General features: G+C 38.7%; 1 protein-coding gene across 2 annotated transcripts in view; it reads left to right on the top strand.

Annotated features, from left to right (window-relative positions):
- The window catches only part of NR5A2 (nuclear receptor subfamily 5 group A member 2), an 88,474-nt gene extending 67,373 nt beyond the window's left edge, over positions 1 to 21,101 (top strand). For both annotated transcript variants that reach the window (XM_087731617.1, XM_087731618.1), the window contains one exon: positions 18,256 to 21,101. In XM_087731617.1, the coding sequence (XP_087587743.1) occupies positions 18,256 to 18,503 (248 nt within the window). In that variant the 3' untranslated portion in view covers positions 18,504 to 21,101. The remainder of the gene's footprint in view (positions 1 to 18,255) is intronic.
- The last annotated feature ends 3,545 nt before the right edge of the window (positions 21,102 to 24,646 follow it).

The raw sequence follows: 24,646 nt of genomic DNA, 5'->3' as shown, positions 1-24,646 counted from the left end.
TTAAGCATGACAGCCAGAGTGGAGAAAGCAGAAAAGTACTTGGTCTGGAAAGGTGGCGAGTGGGAAATGGAGATGGCATTGTGGGCAAGTCAGAGGCAGGAGATGACCTCGTGACACTAAATGACTGATGACAGGTAAGGAAGGAACAGCTACAAGACCTTGAAAGTGAACACAATTTATGTCTGATGTAGCAGGAAAAGGGAAGATGCAAAAAGACAGGGAAGCAATGAGCTCAGACGGGTACCTTGGCAGCACCATTTGCCAAGGCCGACGGAAGAAATGCTGTGGTAACTGACGTGTAATATGATGAGGCAACATGGTATTTGTTAAAAGTTTAATCTAGTAAACAGTGGCTCCTGTGCACATCCCATGGAAGCCAACGAGAACACATTTGCAGGATTAGGTATGTAATATTAGTTTGGGACTAATTATATTAGAAATAGACAAATTTAAAGGTGAAGATCACTGTCTTTTGGAAGACTTCATCTCTGGGTATAATGGAGGCTCTGTTTCTTGAAATCTGAAATCAAAATGACTGCTTCTCTAGATTATTATGATACAGCTCAATCGAAAGTTATAGGCTTGCTGTCCAACTGCTGGATGGAGATCTATGGCTTGCATTGAGCAGAGGCTGAAGGAGGTAACAATTATTATTATACAGGTCCTTTCTTGTCCCCAAATCAGTGAAAGTAAATTTCATAGGCAAGAAGTTTAAATTTGTCATGAGTCTTCTAATTTCACAGTTTTTACAAACTTTTATCCATTTGCCAAGTTCAAATTTGATAACTCCTAATGTGAGCAGTTGTCAGCAATCTTATGTAGTCTGTCACTGCTGCATGTCCCACTTTGCCTTGGAAACTAGGGATAAATCTCTTATTAGAGATGATGAGGGCCAGGAGAACAGTTAAATAGCCAGTCTGCTCCTGGAGCATTTAACTCTTCTCTGGGTCTCAAGCAAAGCAGCCAGGCTACTCCACCCTGCCACTAGAAGAGCTGTTCCACTTTTCTACTTTAATCCTCTGGGAAAGTAAAGCAAATGAATATGGGCAGAACCTCATTTCAGAATCATCTCATGAGGGATGTTCTGCTTTCATGGAGCCAGCATTGCCCAACAGAGAAATCAACCCTTGTCTCTAATTCTGCTTCTGACTCCATTATTGACTATGGAGCTTTGAAGTCTCTTAAACGATACCTCAACTACCCTATCTGGTAAATGAAAACAATAGTTATCTATCTTTTTAAATAGTGGTCAAATCCAGAGTACTAAAGGTACTATGTAAGGCACAACCAAATTGAAACAATGTTGTTCGAAATATCTACAGATACCGTAACAAAGACCATTGTTAAAAGGAATCTTATTTAAAATATCTTGAATAGATTTTGAGAAAATTTTATCCTTTCCTTTATAAATTACTCAACATGAAAGTAGTTCCTTGCTGTATTTTCATATAAGGATCTAAAACTTTGCAAAAAAATTGAAAATTCATCTTTTGAGAGGCTATTTTTAGAAGTGAATTTTAGCATTTTAGCACATGCAGGACAAAGTGGATTTGCTTTTGCCCTGTTCTTTTATTTCTCTGTTTTTTCTGATTTCTTTACAGAGAAAAAAAAGCAAAGGCATATTATTCCCTTGGCTTTATCTTCAAAACCCATAGCAAAGCCAAACAATTAAAAATCAGTCCTTAAATTTCTTATAGATGCTAAATTATGATGTATGGAGTGACAACTTTGAGAAACAACCGTTTGCTGACAGGTTTTAGTCCGGCTTCCCATGCAGGTTCCACACATCGTGCAGGCAGTATGAAAGAAAGTAGGACAGTGTCTATTTTACAGGTATCTATCTTAATGAAATGTCCAATGAATTATTCTTCTGAAAAAAACACATAATACAAAAGGAATAAAATAAAAATGCTGGAGTTATAAGGTATAGTTAAGAATTAAACCAGTATTTTTAATAAATAAATTTTTAATCGTTCATCTCAGCCCTGAGTGTAAGGAGTCGTGAATGATAAACTTCTTGCAGGAATTCCAGAGATAGCCTTCTGTTTCATGGCTGATTGAGTTTTTTTAATAAACTACACTAAATTATAGGGAAAATTTAATAATCACTGTTGATTTGTCCTGATTTTATTTCATAAAATGCAATGAATGTTGCAAATTCATCTCTCATGTAACTGTTGAGTACAATGGCATTATTCGAGGCATGAATTTGATCCAATCTGATCATTACTGGTTTATGTTGTCTGCTTGTCTGACAGCTGCAAGCCATGGAAAAAAAGATTAACCGTCTTCAGCAAGTACTTTTTCTTTTCACGTTGTTTTTTTCTAAAATGCATATTTTAGAGGTTTTGAAATAACAATAGGATTAGATGCTTGAGAGAAAATTAGGTCATATATTTGTTAGATACAAATCTCACAAGTAATTAGAAACATGGGTATCAAGCAATATTTGTATTCTGTACTGCTGCCTTTGTGTGGAGACAGTGGGGATTTCAGAATAACCAAATCAGTGTGCTCTGCACTTTTTCCCTCTCTAATATGTTTATAGAATACTAGTAAGTATGGCTTTTAAACAGCTCCTGTAAGGGGGAAAAATTACCTGCATATAACCCACATTTACATGTGTGTCTACTTTTGGAATACTTTTACAATTTGTGTCCCATTTTTAATACACATTTTAGATGTTTAAGGTGCAAGTTTGAATGTATTATACATGTAACAGAGGACGTATGGGATTATATAGAATTTTTTTAGCTGCTATTGGCAGAAGTGTTTAACATCAGCGGCTGCTTTTGTTAGCCAAGTTTCCCAGCATAACATGGGAATAAGTGGCTATATATTAAGGTATAGATAAATGAATGAATACCCTTAATCCTGAAGCCAGTAAGACCACCCTATATTTTAATTTGAATATGTGCTTAAATGCTTCACTGAATGAGGAACATGCTAAAGGAATATAATGGCTAAATTCACTTTGCAGTTGTAACAGACAACTTATTTAATACTTTTTATAACAGAATGTATAGACTAAAAACTGCTCCTCATGGATTTCTAGTTAAAAACACATTGCAGAGGCTCTTACCTGAAAGTTTACATAGGGGTGACTGTCGGCCATTTATTGGAGATGCACTGTAGACTGTGCCAAATTCCCCTCTTTCTCTTATCCCTTTGCTGCTTGTGCAAGATTGGACACTGGAAGAGAAACAAAAGCAATGGCTGTTTCTGAGGGAGTTAAAATAGAGAGGTTAAATACTGTAAAGAAACAATGAAAAGAAGTAGCAGGAGAATTAAACAGGAGGCCAGGGGGAAAGAACAGATCTGCAAGAGTGCTGGGAGAAGAGTGGCAGAGAAGAGGATATCTGGGCAGAGCAGGAGCCAGGAGCAGTTGATGAAAACGAGGGACAGCAGTGATGTGGATCAGAGGAACAGAGAGAGATCGGGGAGCTTGAGATAGGAAAGGAGTCAAGAAAACAGGGGGAAAAGGCCAGGAAGGAAAGAGAAACCATGGAACTGTGATCAAAGCCAAGCCAGAGGTGGAGAGGGAGGAAACAGAAGCAAACAGGAAAGAAACAATGAAGGAAAATTCAGAAACAAACTTTATGGCCCAGCCTTGAACGCAGCTGTGATCATGAATTGGGAGGCAGAAGGGGACTGTGCAGAAACACTCTTTCCCAAGCTCGTGGCTTGGAGTGTGTCCCGATGACTTCTGCTGGCAGGAAAGGGGAGGGGTGTGAAAATTGCAACTCCTTAGGCTCTAGCAAAGCTGCTACCAAGATTGGATCAACCTCTCAGAGCAGGGGTTCCCTGTATTGCTCTGGTCCTGCGTAGAGCCATCAAGCATGGGACAAACTGAAAGAGTAAGCCCCAAAACAGTCCACGTGGCTTGCAAAAGTTTAATCTGCACACGGCCATCCTCCTAAGGATATTTTAAGAGCTCTTCTTTATAAGATTATTGAAAGATTAATAAGGAAAATCCTACATTTAACATCATCTCCAGTACTGGGAGGGTTTGATGTGTATTATAAACATATTGCACAACACCTCTGGTTGCCATGTAAAGAAGAGTCTCATCTCAAGAAAGAGAAAGATTTCAACATCAGAATGGGGGATGACACTACAACAGCATCTGTCTTCTCTCCCAACACCAAAAATTGTAATAGAGATCAGTGAACTGCTAAGGACAAGACAAACAATGCTATCCAGTCTTTCACTAGGGGAAAACCCATAGCCTAAGCAGAATAAATGATACAGACTGTTCTGCAAGCCCATTCTGAGGCGGGCAGCATGGGTGGTAGCTTGAGAAAGTCCTTTCCTCTTGTCCATCTCTTATGGGAGACATTTGGCTTTAAAGAATGGAGTCACCAGCAAGGTTGAAAAGGACAGGTATCAGACACACATCCCCTAAAGAAGTGCTGGAAAACAACATTGAACACTGAAAATATTCTTTCAGAGAGGACCATTGCTAACAGGTTACTGTGGGAGAGGTGTCATCTAGACTGCACACTGTGCTCCAGCTGGCCAACTCTTACCTGCATTTCTTCCTCCATTTCTGTTTTGAGACAGGGAAAAAAGACCCTCACAATTAATTAAAGCCATAGATAAAACTACCAGAGGTAAGCCAGGGAGTAAAGAGGGACCAAAGCAATTAAGAACATTCCTGCTAAAAATTCACTAGGCATACTGTAAAATTCAGAGATCGTTGTGTCCCTCAAAAATGCGGCAGAGAGAAGCAGGCACTTAAAAGAACTTTCAATTACTTACGTGCCTTTGGGTCCCTTTCAGGGTGCCGTGGAACTGGAAACAGCCATGGTAAATGTATTTTCTCTGCATTTGCCTTTCTTGACAAAACAGCTCCAATATTTTGATCTCTAGAATAATCAGCTCTTTTGTGTTTCCTTTTCAACTAACTGCAGACTTTTGCAAGTTAAAAATTAATGACAACTTCTCTTCCTCTGTTTTTTTTTAAACAAAAACCTTCTGTGCTCTTTTCTGGAAAAAAAAAAAAAGAAAAGAAAAAGGTCTTTTTCCTACAACATTTAAGTATTCGTCTAAATGGCATTCAAACCACTCTCTCTCTCTCCTTTTGCAGTAACGCACAAAACGAATTCTATCACAACAAAACAACCTGGCTCGTGGAAACCATTATTTTGAAGATGAAACATTGTGTTGTGTCCTTTACCACTATTACGGGCAGTCAGTCTGTTAGAACATATTGGGCGATTATAGGCTAGTCTTTTCAGAGAAAGCCATGGGTTTCAAGTTAGCAGTAACCATCTATCAATTCTTGAGATTATGCCATGATTTACTGTCACAGCATCATGTATTCTCTGATTTTCTGCCTCCTGTGAAACATTGTGCTTTCCTTTTCTATTGATGTATCAACTATAATAGTTACAAGCAGCTACAGAAAAATCAATAGCGAACTTTCATTACTGTGCACCTAAAGCGTACCATACTGTGAGAGCACCTAGCTGTTAAATAGTCACCAGCAGTAAGGTGCACTATAAACGTCTGTTATTTTGGTCTAAATGAAGAATGTCAGAATTTGAAACATCAAATATCTAGGATTTTTGACACCACTGGATTCTCTGTCAAGTTTTTTCAGTACGTGAGTTTTTTTCCAGGTGTCAGGCTTGATTTGTCTTTTCTGTGCTGGGATCTGTGTATTTTTTTTAAACCTGAAGCTGACACAGGCAATTAATATCAAAATAAATAAAATATTGCTGGGCTGTGCTTAACTGTAAGCTCGTTAGGTTTGGTTAGACGGAAGTGGTAAGAATTGTGTTAATCTTTGTTGAATTGGTCTATATCTTACTAGTCAAAGTAAGCTGACTTTGATTAAGGCGAACATACCAATAATATCTGTGTTAAACACACAGATATTATAGAGGTGAAAGAGGTACTACAGTGTTACCACAGACTCAAAAGTGCTCCTAGGACTGTGCACTAGGAAAAGCACTGAGTTGCTTTTCAACACACAGGTTGGAAAAAATGGTATAATTTTTGGTTTAAACATATTTATTTGCCTCTAGGAACACATTAACTTCCAATTAATAAATGTAAACAAATATTGGCAAGAACAACAGTAAGTGCATGAGTGTATTGTCTTGAACATGTCCAGGGCATTTGGCATTTCAGGCTGTTTCTCCAGCAATCGGGTAGGAGTTCCTGCAGGGCGGGGGGGCAATTCTGCTGCAGGAGTCAGTGGTTACTTTGGCATTTTGAGACTATGGTGATTTACAGCTTATAAATGCACTGTTTGTTGCTGAACACCTTAGATTTGAAAGCCTGTGCATTTCCATGAGACTAAAGCACAAGGATGCAGATGTGTACTTACATGAATTGTATCCTGCCAAATGCATATCCCACTGTCTGCTCTGGCTGCAAGGTTAAAGGAAAGCACTATTTCTTGGCCTGGACATAACTTTCAGGAAAATTAACCTTTAAAGAAATCCAAATTGCTTTTACAATTTTCAGAGTACTAACTCATATAACTTTTACCATAAAATGAAGAACAGAACAGAAATTTCATTCCAAATGGCAATTTACAGTCCTGTCTGTAAAAAAGTACCTACAGGTGGGGAAACACCCCTGCTTTGAAGAATACAGTGAGACCTAGCTAGAACCAACCTTAATCCAATGAGTGTTGATTTAGGAGGAGGTGAAGCTAGCATTACAAATCCTTCCAGATCCTAAGGAATAAAGGCAAATTCCACAGTCTAATTCAATAAAGAATTGAGGGACTCGGCAGACCATCACCGGGTCCATAAGGACATGTATGCCACTGGTGGGGTGAGCTTGGCCAGGGCAGGAAAAATGTAAACCTCAGTTTGCAGGAGGCTGAGCTCCCTCATGTTCCCGAGCCTGTCTGCAGACCATCACAGCAGACACTGTGCAGCACCAGAGGTGCACTTGCTTCCTTCATCTGGCATGTGGCGTCAGGGGACCAAAAAGCACCTTTGCCCTTGTGCAGGGAACATGAGGTTTTTGGCACCGCGTTAGGGGCAGCTCCAGCCAGAGAATAATGGGGATCTAGAGCCCCTTAATTCATGCTCCTCGTGTTAAATCTATGACTATGTTGTCTATGGAAACATCTCATCCGCATCTGACCAAACAGTCGAGTCTGAGCTGAACAGTGAGCACAAATCTGGAGTTTACCTGACTTATATCTGCTGCTCCTTACTGAGCAACTGAAATGTTAAAAATGTGCTGAGGCACTATCTTATCTGAGAGCCTCCAGTCCTTTCTGATCACAGCTTCTTGTCAAGAAATCAGAGGTAGCCGAGACATAAAACTCTAAGAGCCTCATATTTGAAATGAAGGTGTAAGAGTATTTCCTCTATTCCACACTTCTCTACCCTATCTATTTAACTGATGAGTAACCATGTTGCCAGAGGGACTTTCAGGTGGGCTTTTCTTTAGCTTTCATATTTGTATGTTTAAAAGTGTAAGCAATGAGGATGAAGAACAGTGGTATACACATCAAAGTCTTTGGGAAAAGAGTCCAAAGGCTGACACACACCTGGGTGCACCTCCAGTGGTTCCTGCATGCCAGCACTGACACTTGCAGAGTGCCAGTGCAGTCGCAGATGTCCTCATTTGAGCTTCTGTCACTCTCATTTGCCAAACCACTTCCACAGCTAAGCACAGACATATGTCACAGCAAAAAATGAAATTTGCAACTTCCACTCAGATCAATAGGCAATGTCAGAACCAATATGCTTTGAAATACTGCAGCAGAAAATTACTTACCTTAGTTGTGTTTACTGTCCATAAAAGCAAGACTGAGAGCACAGGAGAACAAAGTGTTTCTTTTTTCCATGACCTACCAGGAGGCCTGGCAGCCTGGGCCAGCCAGGGGGGCAGGGGGGACAGGACAGGAGCCCTGTCTCAGGGCCACCAGCTCTGCTGTCACTCAGTGAGGAGCACCAGCGCACGGTGCATTGCATTTAAGCAAATTCATGGGCTGTTGCAGTCAGGTGTGGTAATGATCCAGTGACTGATACACGCACATATAGGATTGGACCAAACTCATTGGTGCTTTTAATCTAAGCCAGCAAATTTTTTGTCAGTGCTAATTTGATAGGGAATTGAAACAGCATTTGAGAAACAAGGGCTTCAATGTACTGCCAATGGTCACATGAGCTGTCTGCAGTTACGTTTGCGTAGTAAATAATTGTAACTGCCCAAAGTATAGTCTAGCTCTTCTAAATAATAATAGTAAAATCCGAATGTTTGGCTGAAAGGAATTGCATATTTGTTTCTACTGTAGTGCTTTCAGCACTGAGCAATTAAATGAATGCTTTATATTATTTCAACACAATTATATAAGAAAATAGTTCTTTCAGTGATTTCCACTTCCTATATCTTACACAGGCAGAGGTGATGATCTTTTTCATGTTCTTTCTAAACTAGAATCAGCTTCCACTAATGCAACTTAGTTCAGTGAAAAAAAAAACCAAACCTGTTAGTGCAAATGTTGGCACATAAAATTAGTAAAATCATGTCTTTAAAAGTCTCAAAAAAAGAGCAAAAATAGGTGTTTGAAATCAATATGTCTGAAAGATGATTGGTTGATTGTCTCACACTGAGCTTTGTCTCAAAATAGTGCAAAAGAGTTAAAACTCTGAATTATTTGTCAATTACGTTGACAGAAAGTCATAGTAGAGTAGTGTACCTCTTAAATCAGCATATCACTAAAACGCCTTTGCTTAACTATATTTCTTTCTTTTAAAGAGAATATATTTTAATAATTTTTGCTCCTGTGGGACTTTGGATCTAAACAAAAGGATAAAGCCAAACAAAATTCACCAAGTAATAAAAAATGGTATGATGTTCTACCCTTACCACTATAATGATATAACTGGCTGGTCTAATATTTTTAACCAAGTTCAAAAAAGTTTGAAATATAATAATTAAATGCAAATACAGTCCTGATCCCAAAGACCAGAAGAATGCCTTTAAGCTAGTATTTATAACAAGAGCTATTCGACTGAGCTCTCTTGTAAATTTTATCATACCTGAGGCAGTTTTCCTCAGTCGATTAGCTGGAAAGCTGAATATATCCTGAGGCAAACCAGACATCTAGTACAGGCTAAATTCAACTACTGGAGCTTAAATTTGGCTTAATATATCCCCACTTGGATCTGCCTGTTTAATTCTCTTTCATATGATAACGTTGGTTTATTCATAGTCTGGACTTGCCACCTGAACAAACTGTACCTCATATCTTATTCTAATGCAATAAGAAAACTTTGCAAAAACCACAAAAGTTCCTGACTGAAAATCAAATGCAAATTTGGGATTAAAAACTGTTTTGTAAAGTGACTACAAGATTAGTACAGAGAGATTTTTCCCCTAAGGAGTACTGCTTTTTATGATCATGCATTTTTTATACTCTGCAGAGACAGATGGGCTTTATAAAAGGATACAGCCTGCTACTCAAAAGGGTTTCAGTGGCAGCTGCACTTCTGTGTATTAACCTCAGTAGAAATTTATATTCGGTATTTTTCCAGAAAATATTTATATTCCTTCTTTTAGGACTATATCACCCCTTGGTGTAGTTCCAGTGGTGGAAGTAGAAATACCTCTGAGATTAATATCTGGTCCATTATTCCCATTTTAAACAGTACTTGAGTAGTAGGAGAGGGACAGAAAGGGAAAGTATAGATAATGTGCAAGCTTCTCAGGAGTGCAATAAATCCAATCATTCAGAAAAGTTGCAAATGTCTAAGCAAAACCAGAGCAACTCTTTCTAAAATTTTCATTCCTTTTTTTCTAAACATTCAGCTTCTTCTCAGCTAAATAATAGTTTCTTATTCCTCTCTACATTATACCATACTGTCTATTATTGCAAGTTGCATATAACACCCTTTCTGCCTCAGTTCATAACTTCAAGGATTTTGTATGATGTCCCTATCACCATTCCCAGGAACTTCATAAATATTTATGACATCTTAAACTATTCACACCCTACAAATTGTAGACATTGACAGCCAGTTCCCTTAAAACACCAGCAACCCTGTATTGTTCATGTGCTATTGAAGATTAAAATGATGTTTCAGAAATTAACTGGGAAAACCATTTGGTTCAATAAATTTATTATTTATTCTATTTTTTTAACTCTTACCAGAAGCCTAGTTTCTCCTTATATCAAACGTGATACTTTTCTCTGGTAACTGTGATATAAACTAGTGCTATGGCTGTAGACTTGTCTGCATTTAAGCTTTTTTTTTTTTTTTTAAGCCTGCTGATAGCGTGATAATTAACATACTAGTTTTCTTACCTATGCTTATTCCAACTCAATATTCGGAAGACAAACATTTCTAGCCCAGACATATAATATGAACCTGGGATTAGTTGAGGAGTTAGGAAAAAATGAGTTTTGACTCAAGTTCTTTCTCAGCTTACCTGTGAGACATTTGCTAAACCACTTTTGCCCCAGTTTATCAACATGTGCCGGCATACAAATATGACCATGGTTCCACAGGATAGTGGTTACACAATTTTTTCCTGGAAAAGAGAGACTTAGATTGAGACATTTTTTCTAGGACTGATCTGTCGTTTACCTTAAGTGGTCATTAGGTTAAATATACAAACAAACCTGGAAGCAGGAACCAGAAACCCACGTAAGCCTGGGCAGGTTCCCTCACCACCAGCCTACAAGGGCAGGCTATAAATTTGGGCTTAAATCACCTAGGGTTATTTTTTTTAGTGCAGCAGCAGAGCTTCAACTCACAGACTGAAGCACACCTTCACTGAGAACAGCCTGCAGCTAGCAATAGCTAAGACCACCCACTGGCATGGTGGGAGACTCCAGCTGTTTGGGGAATTTCCTTGAAGACACAACAGAGCAAGTCCTGTTCAAATTCCTGTTCCTCTGTCATGTCTTCAAAGAAAGCAGCAGCTACTCTCTTATGTGGAACCTAATCCTATCAGTGAACACTAAGCACGGATTAAAATACCTACAGAATAAGCCTTCAGGCAATAGATGGCTACCCTCAGTCCCAGATGAGGAAGAGACAAGCAACACGTTGCATTGCTCACCCAAAGCAGGAGCGCATCTGGGACATCAGCAGGGGCATAACTCCAGGCATGGAGGAAGCTTTAGAAAGTGAAAGCAAGTAAGGTGGTACTGGAGTTTAGGGATGGCTAAGATGAAGTGCCAGCAGTGGAATCGCTGCCTGGGCCTTGGTGCCTGTGGTCTGTCCCGGCATCTTCTGGGCTGGGCCATAGTTTCATCAACCAGCTATCCCAACTGGCTGTCCACACCCCTGGCTGTGTGGCTGTACCTGGCCACGCTTTTTCCACATGAGTCTCAGTGAGAAACACTGGACTTTACTTAAGGGTGTAACTGGCTGTGGACTTTGGGCCAGGACTTGTGAGCAGCTCTTCCTCCAAAGAGGCCTGTCAGGATCTTGTTTTATTGTGTTTCAATGACTACCATATCATATATGCCTCATTTGCAAGTAATAAGGATGTTGGTTCCTGGGGTGCCAGGACGAGAAGTGGGTGGAGATTTTGTTTGTTTTTTTAACATTTAAGTCAGTAAACTCAGCCTGAGCTGTTGAAAGTCAAGCTGTTTTATTTTCCTGAGTGGTGACTCAGTAATTACACCAAAGATTCAAGAGATCGAATTAGGCTTTGCCCTTTGTTTTTACTGGGACTGCAAGAAAAGAAACAACTGAAATTTAGTAAAATAATTTCACAGTTACACAAGGAGAGGAATCCAGCTTACTTCCCCATATCTCCCTTTCCATTGCAGAGCTAACAGTAGCAAAAGCAATTATAAAATTCTTTGCAAAAGTCAATAAGCACGGTTCTTAATAGACATGAGGAGATTATATTCTCAGTAAGAATCTGTCATTTTACAATCTTTTTGGAATAGAAAAACACGCTTCAGTATTTTAAATAATACTATAAAGAAGCCTACCACTATAAAACTACACCAAAATAAGTTTTAGTTGAGTCTGAGCTGTTCTGAAACTAACCAAAGGTCCATCAAGATTGAATACTGAGGGGATGAAATAGGATTCAGACTAAGAATTACAGCTTGTTCTCTCACAAGCATCCTATTCTCTCTTTAAAAATATATAGCATTTTGCCCAGTACTTAGGTGTGAATGAAATACATTGCTATAGAAGAATTTAATCAAGATGTTCAAAACAATGTGCCCATTATCTGATGTCATGTTCAACTGAAAATGAAAATTACTTTATGACCCTAACAAACAGTCAGAGATTGATTGGTGCACTGTTACAGATAGCTTAACCACTGCCAAAAAAGAATCCTGCTAAAGGCAGGAAAAGATTTTTAAGCATTCAGTTTGGACTTGGGAGTCAAGAAAATAAAAGTGATTTCTTTTGTTATAATGTAAAGGTTTTTCAAGGTTTAGAAAGTGCTAAATGTAACGCCTTACCACTGATTAACAAACACGTCTATCAAAAATTGTTTCCCATGACTTCTAACTAAATAATATTCAGCATAACCCTGCTGTAATAAAACTGAAGGGAATTTTGCAGTAAGGAGCTTATCTTTACCATAGATCTTCCTTCTTTATAGCATTTTGTCTGTCAAGAAGGCTTAGCTATAGAATGGCATACATCTGCCTTCATGACAGATGTGCTATATGGAACCACTGTTGTTTCCATTAGTTTCAATGAAGGAGAATTGTGGGTAATTTTCAGAGATTGGCACTTTATCAACTACTCTTGCCCTCAACAAATTTTTTATCACATGTCAAAATCTACCTGTGTTTTAAGTCCCGTAACCCAGAGGGCTTGCAAGGCTATCAGAAAGTGGACAAAGAAACTAGAAAAAAGCTGTCTTTAAATAGAGGAAGGTTTGGTTACACCACCTCCATACTGGGTAGTCCCCCTTCTTTGAACTATTCTGGGAGAAAAGCCTTCATCAGAATTAACATATTCCATTTTCAATCCTGAACGGGAATTGACCTCACACCAAAGCCCCTGATGGGAACCCTGACTTTGGGCTGAGAGGTATCTTTCCCTGATAAACAGTGTGTTTCTAAGCGGAGGCAATGCTGCTCAGTAGGCCATGCAGTCTGGCTGGAAAGAACAGACAAACCTCTTGGAGAATGAGCCTGAAGGCCTTCCTGGCCAAAAATGCCATCACTAGAGTTTGGAAGATGTCATATTTTACCTACACGTTTAACAGACATTCCAAAGAGCTACTAAGCTTTGGGACTGGTTGGGTTTTAATAAAGTCCTTAAATGATGGGGCTCATTAGCCCATTCAGGGTGAGGAGGCTCAACCCTGGGCTGCTATCGAGTCCTGTTGCTTGGAGTATTTGTAAGACTGTTTCCAGCCTTATGAAGGTGAGAAATTTCTCCCCATGGAGAAGCCTAAACACAACATTATTTCATCCTTGCAATACCAGGCCTTGCAATGGTGCAGAATGCAGAGAGGCAGCTCAGCTGTGTGTGCACGCACCTCTTCGTCACTTCATGTAGAAAGAGTACCTGATAAAAGATGTGAGCAGTAAAATTTACGCAGCTTTCTTTCAGAAATATTTACGCTGCTCCTAAAGAGTTACTATTTTTCAAATTTAAATCTCTCATTCTGTTTCATTTTTCTTTTCAAAATTCCCAGACCAAGGGAAGCTCTCTACAGATTAGTAGATCACCAAATCTTCAGTATTTCATGTTCGGAATATGAGAGGGAGAAAATCTCTCTGAAACCTAAATATTTTCCCCCTCTAAAGACCAGACCCACTTTTGGGGAAAATAATGCAAAAGTGTTCTCCGCAGGCTGAATGTTGTACACAGTTTCAGCTTAATGCACAGCTTTACAGCAGATGTAGAAAATAATCAAAATGGGGGGATTTCTGGGAATACTGGCAGATCTTTACTGTGACTGCAGAGCAGATCCTGACACACTATAATACTGTTTTTGTCTTAATCGTCAAAAGTAAGCTATAGAGAACAAAAATTCTTTGTTTGACAGAAAAGCAATTGCTATTTCTTGTAAAACATATAATATATTCCAGAAGACCTAAGGGTTTACTTTCCAATAAGGATAGAAAAAGATGTGCGCCCCACTGTGATCTCACAGTAAGGCTGTTTCATGTAAAAAGTTGGTAATTAGTCCCTGAGTGAATAAAGTAGAAGAGATAAGAGACTGATACTTACTGTAGCAACACAAAACACTTTTTCTAGCTGCTAGGATTTAAAGGGTGTGTGGGTGGGAGGGGGGGATCTATTCCTACTCATTTAATTTACAAGCGTCTAAACTTCGGAAAATGATTTCGTGCATTAAGCTTAAACGTGTACTTTAAATTGTTACTAACCGATGTAAAGATTGATAAGAGACATTCCAATTCTAAAAAGCAGACAGGAACGAAGAATTATATGAAAACCTAAAAGACTGTTGTGCTGTACACATCAGTAGCAGATTTCATGCTCATTGTACACCACTGCCTTCGACAGACTTGCACCAGAATTGCTTGATGTTTCACCAAGTTAACTCATTAGCATTCAAAGGATCTTTGTCAAAAAGGAAATACTTGGAAAACTAAATCACGTACCTTTAGCCAGAGTTATATAATAAATACCAAGAAGAAAAACAAGCCCAAAGCACAGGAAAACCATCTACTTAGAAACCAAAGTTATTATTTAATAACATTTGTATCACTATCAGCTAAATACTAAGTACCAGAAGTGAAAACTGTATAGCATTTCTTGTTCTACCTGCAGAACTTGGAGCTACTGGAAATAACTTAATATTCACACGTTTTCCTTTTATTGTTATTCATCTTTATCAGAGCTAGAGTTTGTGATTCTCTCTCAAAAATAACTACGTAATTTATATTGCAACTATGTGTTTGTCAAACCTCTTTTTTAACAATATAGAAAATATCATACGGGAGCTTGAGACACGACAATGGAGCTTTACAGGGTGTTCTCAGCACATATCCTTCGACTTCTCTCTCTCTCTCTCTCTCTCCAATATGTCTCATTTGCTTTAGTGCAACATTTATTGTTAGCATACATGATATGAGAGCACTTGCCAAAAGTCATATCCAAAAATCGTGGTTACTTCATGAAGACTCACTCCAAAATACATAACTGGTTGTCAGGTTGCCTCTGCATCCCCACTATTATGATTGTAGTCCTGGAGAGATCTACACACGGATGAACTGTGTAGTGATGTCCTAAACTGTAATCATTTGGACTGTGAGTATATGATTCTGTACAGAAACAGCCAGGAAAATTCTACGTATTTTCACTGGTTAGCTAATAACATCTTGTTTATAAGCACTGAGCCTCACAACAAACATAAAGAATTTGTGTAGAGGAAATACATTGAAAGTATTTCCTCAGGCTGGAAGCCCCAGAACTACTTTTTGTTTACTGTTAGTGTTAATTGGACTTGTTTTTACATCTGACTTCAATGCTTATGTTGCCACATATGAGTATTTAAAGAACTGTCCACTGAGACGAGAAAAAAAACCAACACAGACCTTCTTCCTCCGCAGTTCTGCAACTTCCATGTAGTTCAGCCAGGCCACGTAGCTGATGAATGTATAGAAACACCTATACAACGCACAGGTACAGGTACAGGTGCCAGAAGACACCGATCCTGTATATGGGGGTAATAAAGATAAAATATTATGCCTCCTTTTGACTTAGAGTATGATATCAATACAGCTGAAGACAGAATGCATCTCTATAAAATATACATTGAATTCACCACTTTTTGCAAGATAATACAGAAAATTTGCACTTCTCAGATTTTGTTTCTGCTTGATCTTTGTAAAAATTGACTTTGTGGTGTTGCAAATAAATATATATTCCATGCAATAGCATTTAGACAGAGAGCAAAAATGGGAATGAACCTGGTTTTCTAAGAAGTCAGCACAATTTAATCTCACAGTATGATTCAAAACAGACAGAGAGCAACAGAAAGATGCCCTTTGAATTTAAAGGGGGATGAATCAGCTAGCAGTTTCTAAAACTTCCCGATGTTTAAAGTTATTATTAACAGGGGAAAAAAGTTTGAAATACTGATTCTGAAATCATATATTTTATCTTGCTGTTTAACACAGTTTAATCTCCAGCACAGTCCCTGTTTTCTGTGGGAATTTCTTACGTTCTAACAATTCATTCATGATTGCATTTTGCATCTGAAAGCAACCTGTTTAAAATAATTGTGATAGTTGACACTGTTCCTTTCTTAACTTTATAAAAATATGCTTAGGACATCCAATTTTTAAACCAGGTTACACTTGCTACAAAATACCTTGGGAGTTTTACGTAGGTACGTAAAATAATAAACAGCTATATTTTGTGTGAGAAAATGTCCAGTGTAATAGATGAAAACATGATTATCCAAAGATCTCCAGAGACACTGGCAAAAAGACTTTGGATAAATCAGTTTGAATAGCTAAGGGACCAGGCATAGCAGCTTTGAAGTTTCCAGTTCTCGCTTTGGATAATGCAAAGTTCAGACGATTCTTGTTGGACAGCTGTCGTAATTTCAGTATTGCTAGCAAGTTCCTTAAGCCAGCTAGCAAAATTCAGACGGGGGTTGTGTCCCCAGTTCCCAAACAAGCAGCACAAATCCGGGAGCCACTTGCTTCATTTCCACAGTGAAACTGGGACAGGAAAGAGGCAGGGAGCAATGATCACAGCAGGAAACACTCGCCCCAGCTCATGCAAGAGTGAACCTGAAGTGCAGCTGGCAGCCAGCACGCTCCAGAGAGGCTCCTGCTCAAAGCCTGTAACTCAGGCCCTGGAGGCTGTGCGTGCTACCCTGGGCTGCCATTGGGATCCTTGGCATCCTTCCTGTCCCCTTGTCCTGAAGAAAATGTTTGCCTCCTCCAACCATTTCCCTCGTGTTCCAGCACACCGTTACGTGCAGGAACCAATATTTGCTCTATGTAAAGCACTTCTAGGAAAAGGTGCAGTGAGACCCAATTTACACAGCCTCCCAGGCTGCTGTTGCATTGGGGGACCAATGTGTGTTCCTGTTTTGCAAAGGAAAACACTCATTTCCCCTCCAATCAAAGGCTGGCATTTACAATGAACCAAATTCTGCCAAATTCCACATCTCCTGTGTTCCAAGAACATCCATAGAAGAGCAGATTTGTCTTTAGTCAAAGTGAATTAGCACCATAGTTATGGTCAGTATCACCGTGGTTTAGCATTGCAAGAAACTGTGTTACAGTACTCTACTGATGGTATAAATGATCAAACATCAACCAAAACAAGTTCTCCCACCAAGAGCACTTTGATCACTTCACTCTTTCTGCATTATAGGAGCACTCTAATTTGCAAGCTTTAGAATAACTTCTGTCTCCAGACATGTCAAAAGACAATGCCATCAGAATAATTTTTACACAGGGAAGCAAATAATGAGGAGTTAATATACTGGCATTTATCTCTGACCAGCATTTCCAGGGCCTGAACTTGCTGTATAGGAACAGCAGATAATCAAACAGAGGCAGAGTGAACAAACTGTACCTGCCTTACTGATGTAAATGCCCCTGTTGTACAATATCAAAAAAAAAAAAAAAAAAAAAATCAGTGTTGGATTTCAGAAACCATATTCAGGTTAAAGGGCACCATTCTTATCTGGTATTCTACCCAAAGGACAATGATTTCATTTTATAAAGATCATTAGTCAGTGAAATATATATTTTAGAGAGTTTCTAGTAGGGAAGATTATTTTGGCAGTCACTGGAGTGTACCAGATGGTTCATTAACATAGGCTAGACAAGTCAAAGGCTTTCAGAATCATTTAGAAAATGTCAAACAGAAACAAGAACCCTGTCACTTTTTATTAGAATTAACTACATCATACCCTGGACACAGATTTCACCTTGGGTCAGAAAAATTAATACAGAATTATATGAATTGTGTAACATACTAGGTTAAAGATAGGGCTTCCTCTTGGGACTCATTTGCTAGCAATATATTATGGTCTTCTACTTTAGGAATCCTCAACCTTTCTTTTTGTAAGCTATGAAAAGAGCTGACCTTGCTCAGACTCCATTGGTGTCTAATTGATTTGAGGTATATGCAGAATTTCAACAAGACACTCCGCTAAAGCTCTTTTGTGATCATTTTCCCAGGAAAGTTCGCAAAAGGGTTCACTGAATATTCAGCAGCTTGTAAAGTATGCTTTTGTCAGGAGCAAAAAAAAATACATCCATTTAGTGAAACACTGCCTTCGTAAACAGGAATTAAAATGCAACTGAATTGTTGTTACTTTTTTTTTTTTATCATCATTCAGATGTCAAAAATCTTGAGAACTTCCAGCTTGTGGAAGGTGTTCAGGAACAAGTGAATGCTGCTCTGCTGGACTACACAATGTGTAATTACCCACAGCAAACAGACAAATTTGGGCAGCTTCTCCTGCGACTACCAGAAATCCGGGCCATCAGTATGCAGGCCGAAGAATACCTCTACTACAAACACCTGAACGGGGATGTGCCGTGTAATAACCTTCTCATTGAAATGCTGCATGCAAAGAGAGCATAAATTATACCCATTAGAGCTTCTGCTTTCAAGGAAAAAAAAATATATTCTGAACTGCTCCAAGCAACACTAATTAAAACGTGGTTTTAAGACTTTGCAAAATGGTATAATAATCAAATACTAATAGTAAATAAGTGATGTATCAGGGTATTTGTATTGCAAACTGTGAATCATATGCTACACATCCCCAAAGGAATCTATATAGGACTTTATACTGGAGTGAAGTGAACTTACCAAGTGGATGCTATCACCAATGTCAACATGCAAAAGGACAGAATGATTCTTGTATATTTAACTCTGCTGATTGCCAATATGAAGAAACTTAGGAGAAAAAAAACTGATCCGTATTATCGAGCTAAGATAGTGGGGAATTTGAGTGCACTGAATTCCTTCGCTGTACAGCAGGACTTCTAAAACAGTTATAATAGATGCAAAACTGCATCTATAGCATCTTCTGTCATCCGTCCAAGGACCCAACACTTACTTCTTCTGCGATAAATGACGTGGCATCCATTCAACAATCTGTAAGAGAGAGCTGGCGCAGGCCACGTGCTATGTAGTATCGCCACCAAATCCTAAGAGGCTGGTTTTGACTGTCGGTCTCTGAGGCCTGCAAATCACTAATATAAAGAGTCTGTTATCCAGTTAGCTTGGCATTCTTACTATGTTCTGAAGTTTGTTTTGTCACGTGTTCATGTTGTTCGATCAGGCAGTATCCCTCTTCTACTACTGTTATCGGATAGCTATTAAACAGCTAAGATAAATATTCTAAAATTAGCCAATTCAACTATATACTTAACTAGTGCAGTGGCTAAAATATGGCTCTGCTATATATTCACGGCCATTTCCAAATAAAGGAAATGAAGTTATTTTAGCCATCACAAATGATAGCTTTTTGACACACACACAAAATATTTTCTAGGACATCAAATACTGATGTTAAAAAACTAAAACTAAAATTAAGAAAAGGCATTTAGTGATGCAAGAATAGGCAAATGAATTGTATGACCTGATGATGCCATGGAGCTTATTAAGAAATGATCTTTAAAATTGCCAGTAATTAAGAAATTAAATTTCAACTCAAATATCCAATATCCAATGAAACTTCTTAAAGTTAGGTAATACACATCTTTTACGCAAAGAAAGAAGAGTGATACTGCTATGTCTATGTAGGCCAAAGTCTGCTGCAGAACAAATATTAGAGAAGAACAAACAATTCTCTCTGTCCAAATGAAGATATCAGTATTAACATGTAGTGCCACAGTTATAAGTCTTGCCTTATTTTGTTATCCTTAAAGGTAACTGTGCAGGTGTGGATCAACAGACATTCAAAATAAAGTATTAATCTCTAACATTAACAAAAACATAGTGTTTACATTCTTTAGGTCCTGTGGGGAAAAAACTGTGATAAAATTGCAGAGCAGTGATTTCCTTATTATTTCTTTTAAATTGGTAATTATTTTACCAGTACTTAATTACTGTATGTCGTGAGACACTAAAATCAGTAGGGGTATTTCATTTTGACTTTAATTTTTGAGATTATCGGCTGCACAATCACTTGTAGAAACTGTATAAAATCCTAATCCTTTAATTTTTTTCATGAAGATTGCTGGCTTTTGAATAGTTTATTTATATTGTATATGATAGTTTCCACTGTAGACAATTATGATGCTAATTTATTGTTCTTTGGTTTCATCGTTATATAAGATATAGCCAGAATGAAGAAGCCAAATATATGTGTTTACTGTAGCATGTCTTCAAGTTAGTGGAACATAGTTCAGGGACACACAAGGGTCTTTACAAATTAAAATCATTCACTTGATTAAGTGTCTGTAAATCTTCATAATCCTAAATGTAGTTTATTTAAATCTATTGTAAATTATGTGAGTTATAGCTTTTTCTGTTTCATGTGAACTTGAAAAGGTGCATTTCTCTTATTTTTTTCCAACCATTCATACATTGTATACCAAAGACATCAGTTATTGCATCTGCATTAGTACAAAGCGCACTATTTTAATCGCCTGTATTAATCAGCTCTAATATTCTGTCCATGCATAGGGTACAAACACAGCAAAGCCTCGTGTCTGCAACTCCTCCATGCCTGTCTTATATCACAGAACACACATACTGTCATACGGACCAAAAGCAAACCATGCACAGCTCCCTTAGTCATCCACACAGCAGACATGCAAGCATTATTTAAATAATAGCGTTCTCCCTCAAACAAACTAAACTAACAGAAAGTAAGATGCGGGTGGCAATTGACGGTGCCTGTGAAATACGTATACCCACGTGTACAAGATAAGCATGGTCAATCCTTCCTTCCTAAAAGCAAAACAAAGCATATTTCAAGTGTTTGCATTCTCTATTTTCTCTTTTTTCCTGTTGAAATGCTACAGTGAATCTCAGTGAATATTAAAGAAAAAAGCTTAAAAGAATATTGCTAACTGTGTTCACAGCACCATTATCTATATACAGGACAAAAGAATTAAAATAAGGTCATAGAAGAAAAGAAGAATTTTTCATACAGTTTCATGGAAGCCATTTCAGATAAACTAACATATATTTGCCCACATCTGTGGTTCCGAGAATCCCACCAGATTGCCCAAAGTACGTGGGGGGGGGGGGGGGGGGGATGGACACAGGGGGCGGGGAAATCACCAAAAAAAACCCCTCATGTTAATTGTTAACTACTTTGTAACCTGACATTTACTTCTGACTGCCTTATTGATTACAGGACATATTAGTAAAAGCAGACTAAAATTCAAAAGGTTTGGCTTTGGCTGGTTTATTATAGTTGTTCTGTGTTTGTAAACAGACAATCTGTAAAGTCTGACTATTTGTATTACAGATGTTCTGCAGCTGCCTTGGATTTAAATCCATGGAAATCTTAGAATGTGCAGTGAGTTACTTGTTGAAGTTGAAGTTCTCTTACTGTATCGGTGAAATACATATTGTCATGTCAGTTCTTGCCAGGAGTTTCTCATCGCCAATGGAATTTTTTTTTTTCAGTATTTCAATAAATATTGATATGCCCGTGCTGATTACTTTATAATTGTCTTTATAATAACATCATTCCACTGAAATGAAGCACCGGTCAAAAATCAGTTACTCAGAAGAAGAGAGTAAAACGAAGGAGAAATGAGCACCAAAGAGAATTTGGTGTAGAGCAGAGGACACAGATGTGGAGGGCGGCACCTTCAAAAGCTCAGACAGCGATGATGAAATTGCCTCGGCTGAAGCAAAATAAATACAGCTAAACAGATCAGAAAAGCTGAATCTCTAATCCAAAAGGAATTTACCAGTTAAGACTTACAAATTAATACATTTCATCTCGTACGGCACACTTAATTTTCGCTTTACATGTTACCCATAAAGAGTTAAGCAGCCAATGCATCAGAGAGGGAAAAAGACAGAACAAAAGAAAATCAGGTAACAGGATCCAGCGGTGCTCAGGATAACCTCTCAGCAATGTAAATACGCGGCAGGGCCAGGGGCAAACCCACAGCTTCCAACACAACTGCCAGCGGAGGCTGCCAAGGAGGCAGATGTTACTGCTACTAGAGAAAAATATTTTCCTAAAGTTGCCCTCTGGCTCATCTGATTGCTGTTTCGAGAGCAGGAGGTGAAGTGGTCCAAGAGAGCTTGTCAGCAGTACCCTACTGTTTTGAGACCAAGTCCACCGCCTCCCCTGAACTGCCTGGTAGTTGAAAAGGGGCTGTTCTCTGAGGTGTAATGCTTCAAGGGGAAAAAACAGGGCTATAATTAGTTATTTACAAATCCCGTGCTTGAATGAAACAAAGCTGGTTCAGTGTTGCAACAAAAACAGAGTAAAACAAATAGGATTAGGTGGCTTACAAGTGAGGAAGGATTATTTTAACTTTCAGGAATCATCACTGAAAACCATGATTTTGCCTAAGCCCCAAGGGAGATTTCAGGGTTGATATATTTTAGACAGTTTTCCTTAGACAGATATATTTTGGGGTGATATATTTAGTATATACACTACCATTTAAATTAGGAGGGGATTTATTTTTAACTTGAGTTTGACACTGGTTTGGGAACAATCTGGTGTCTGTTTTTATTGGAAACATGGAAAGAGTGAGTTCAATGTAACACAGGTCAAGTCAGTACAATACTTAGTGATCTTGACGATTTCCTGGAATACTGAACAACACTTTTTATTAACCCCTAATTTGAAGCCCATAGTCTAGATATATCACAGAAGTTGCTGTTGTTTTCCAGGGAAATTCTATATTGGTGCATCTGCTGCAGTCTGGAATTTGGAATGGCAGACAAAGAGGATTAAATTAATGGCAAGCCAAGAAAATTACAGATAAATTTTTAGCAGCATCAGATCCTAGAGCTATACAACCCTGTGATGTTGGCATGAGCCCAAATACTTCTATGCCAGTCCAGCAATTTCAGTTGCATGTAAGCCTGTAGAGAAAAGATTCATTTTCTAAGGGCAATTTGCCAACAATATGAAAAACCTTTGCTAAATGAAGAGGGCCTGACCCTCAGACGGAGCGCAGACGTGCCTACCCTGATGTCAGTGGACCTAAACTGAAGGGAGCAACACTAGAAGCTACTTGATAGACATAGTCTGGTCCAGCACACATCAGTGGGACAAGACAAAGCTTCCCTTCAGCAAAGATACTTTCCAGACCCCTTTTTGCTCCTCTGCAGAGCAAAACCCTCTCCAATGTATTGACAGTCTTGAAGTCTGGCATGCGAGCTTGGACTTGCAATACTAGGTGAGTTTTCACCATTGCCCCAAGAAGGTCCTGACCCTTATTTCCTATTCCCTGTAATTTCCTTTAAGTCCTAGATTAACTATCAGGCTTATGGCAGTTTCTGCTATGTATGTCCTGTGCACACCCGAGTTGATAATTCAGATGCAAGGTAAAGCAAGATGTTGGTGGAATGCAGGCTCCTTATGCTGTCTGGATTAATGGTGGCTCAGCTGTAGTGTCCTGCTGAGATCACTGGTGCCCTACCTTGGTAAGGACTACAGGTTTTAACATTAGTTATTAATAAAACACAGGGTGAAACAAACAGCAGAAAAAACTAGTGTTGGCGTCACCATTTTGTCCACTCACATCTTGTTCTTCCTATGCTTCAGGATCGGTAAATTCCCCGTAAAAGGGGGAAATGACTCTCCGTTTGAGATGCAGGATGTTAGGACGCTTCCAGTAACACCAATTGTTTAGCATACTGCTGCGAACCAAAACCTTCACAGAGCAAGAGCCTCCCTGTGCGGCATTCATGTCAATCACCCTGTGACTGATGCTGCTGAATGTTTGCTGGATACTACCAATCCAGGCTGTCAGCTGCAATTACATAGTAAAACAGGGACTCTGCACCAGAGGGAATAAAGTGTGTTTGTGGGAAGGACCCCAAACAAGTCACTGTTTGTACAACAGAAAGTGCTGACAGCCATTCAGTAGCTGCTGGCATGCCTACAGACACATGCACACATGCCACATGCCACCTATGGGTATTCCTAAGGCACATTCAAACATCCAGCACTTCTGTTCCCATACAAAATATTTCATGAGGCACTGCTCCCTGGGGGACACCGAGCTTCAGTCATCCGCGCAGCTCGATTCCTGTTTCACAGTGGTTTCTTTCCACTCGTGTAAGCAGAAGAGTGTTGGTGCAGAATAATAGAAAAGTGAGGCAGGCCTTTCTAATTAATACTGTGGTGTTTATATCTTGTACTACATCACTATAGCTGTCCTGCTCTTTACAACTTGATCTTAACCCACATGCATCAAAGAAGAGTTGCTCTTCAAAGTGCTCTGCTTCCTATAGCAAAGCAGCACGTTATAGCTGTATGTTAAGAGAAGGTCTGTAGGTCTACCTGCGCCTGAATTCCACAGTAAGAAATATGGAGTATTGTAAATGTCTATTATGATCAGCCCACAAACTAGAGTAGAAAGCAAGAGAGATAACAGGGGAGGAATAGCTCCAAAAGAAAATATAATAAAAAGGAAGGACATGGACATGGAAGGGACATGAGGATATTTATGTTTCATAAATATTTAATCTTGATTCACTTTTAATCTAAAGGAAAAAAACTAAATAAAATACGCCAGATTATTATCATTGCTTTGAAGTATTAACAAGGCCTGAATAAATTA

Source organism: Nipponia nippon, unplaced genomic scaffold, assembly GCF_047370975.1.
Source record: "Nipponia nippon isolate SJK-2023a ecotype South Korea unplaced genomic scaffold, ASM4737097v1 scaffold_5, whole genome shotgun sequence".
Taxonomy (NCBI): domain Eukaryota; kingdom Metazoa; phylum Chordata; class Aves; order Pelecaniformes; family Threskiornithidae; genus Nipponia; species Nipponia nippon.
Note: the sequence above shows the minus strand (reverse complement) of the source record. Positions and strands in the feature narration are given on the sequence as shown.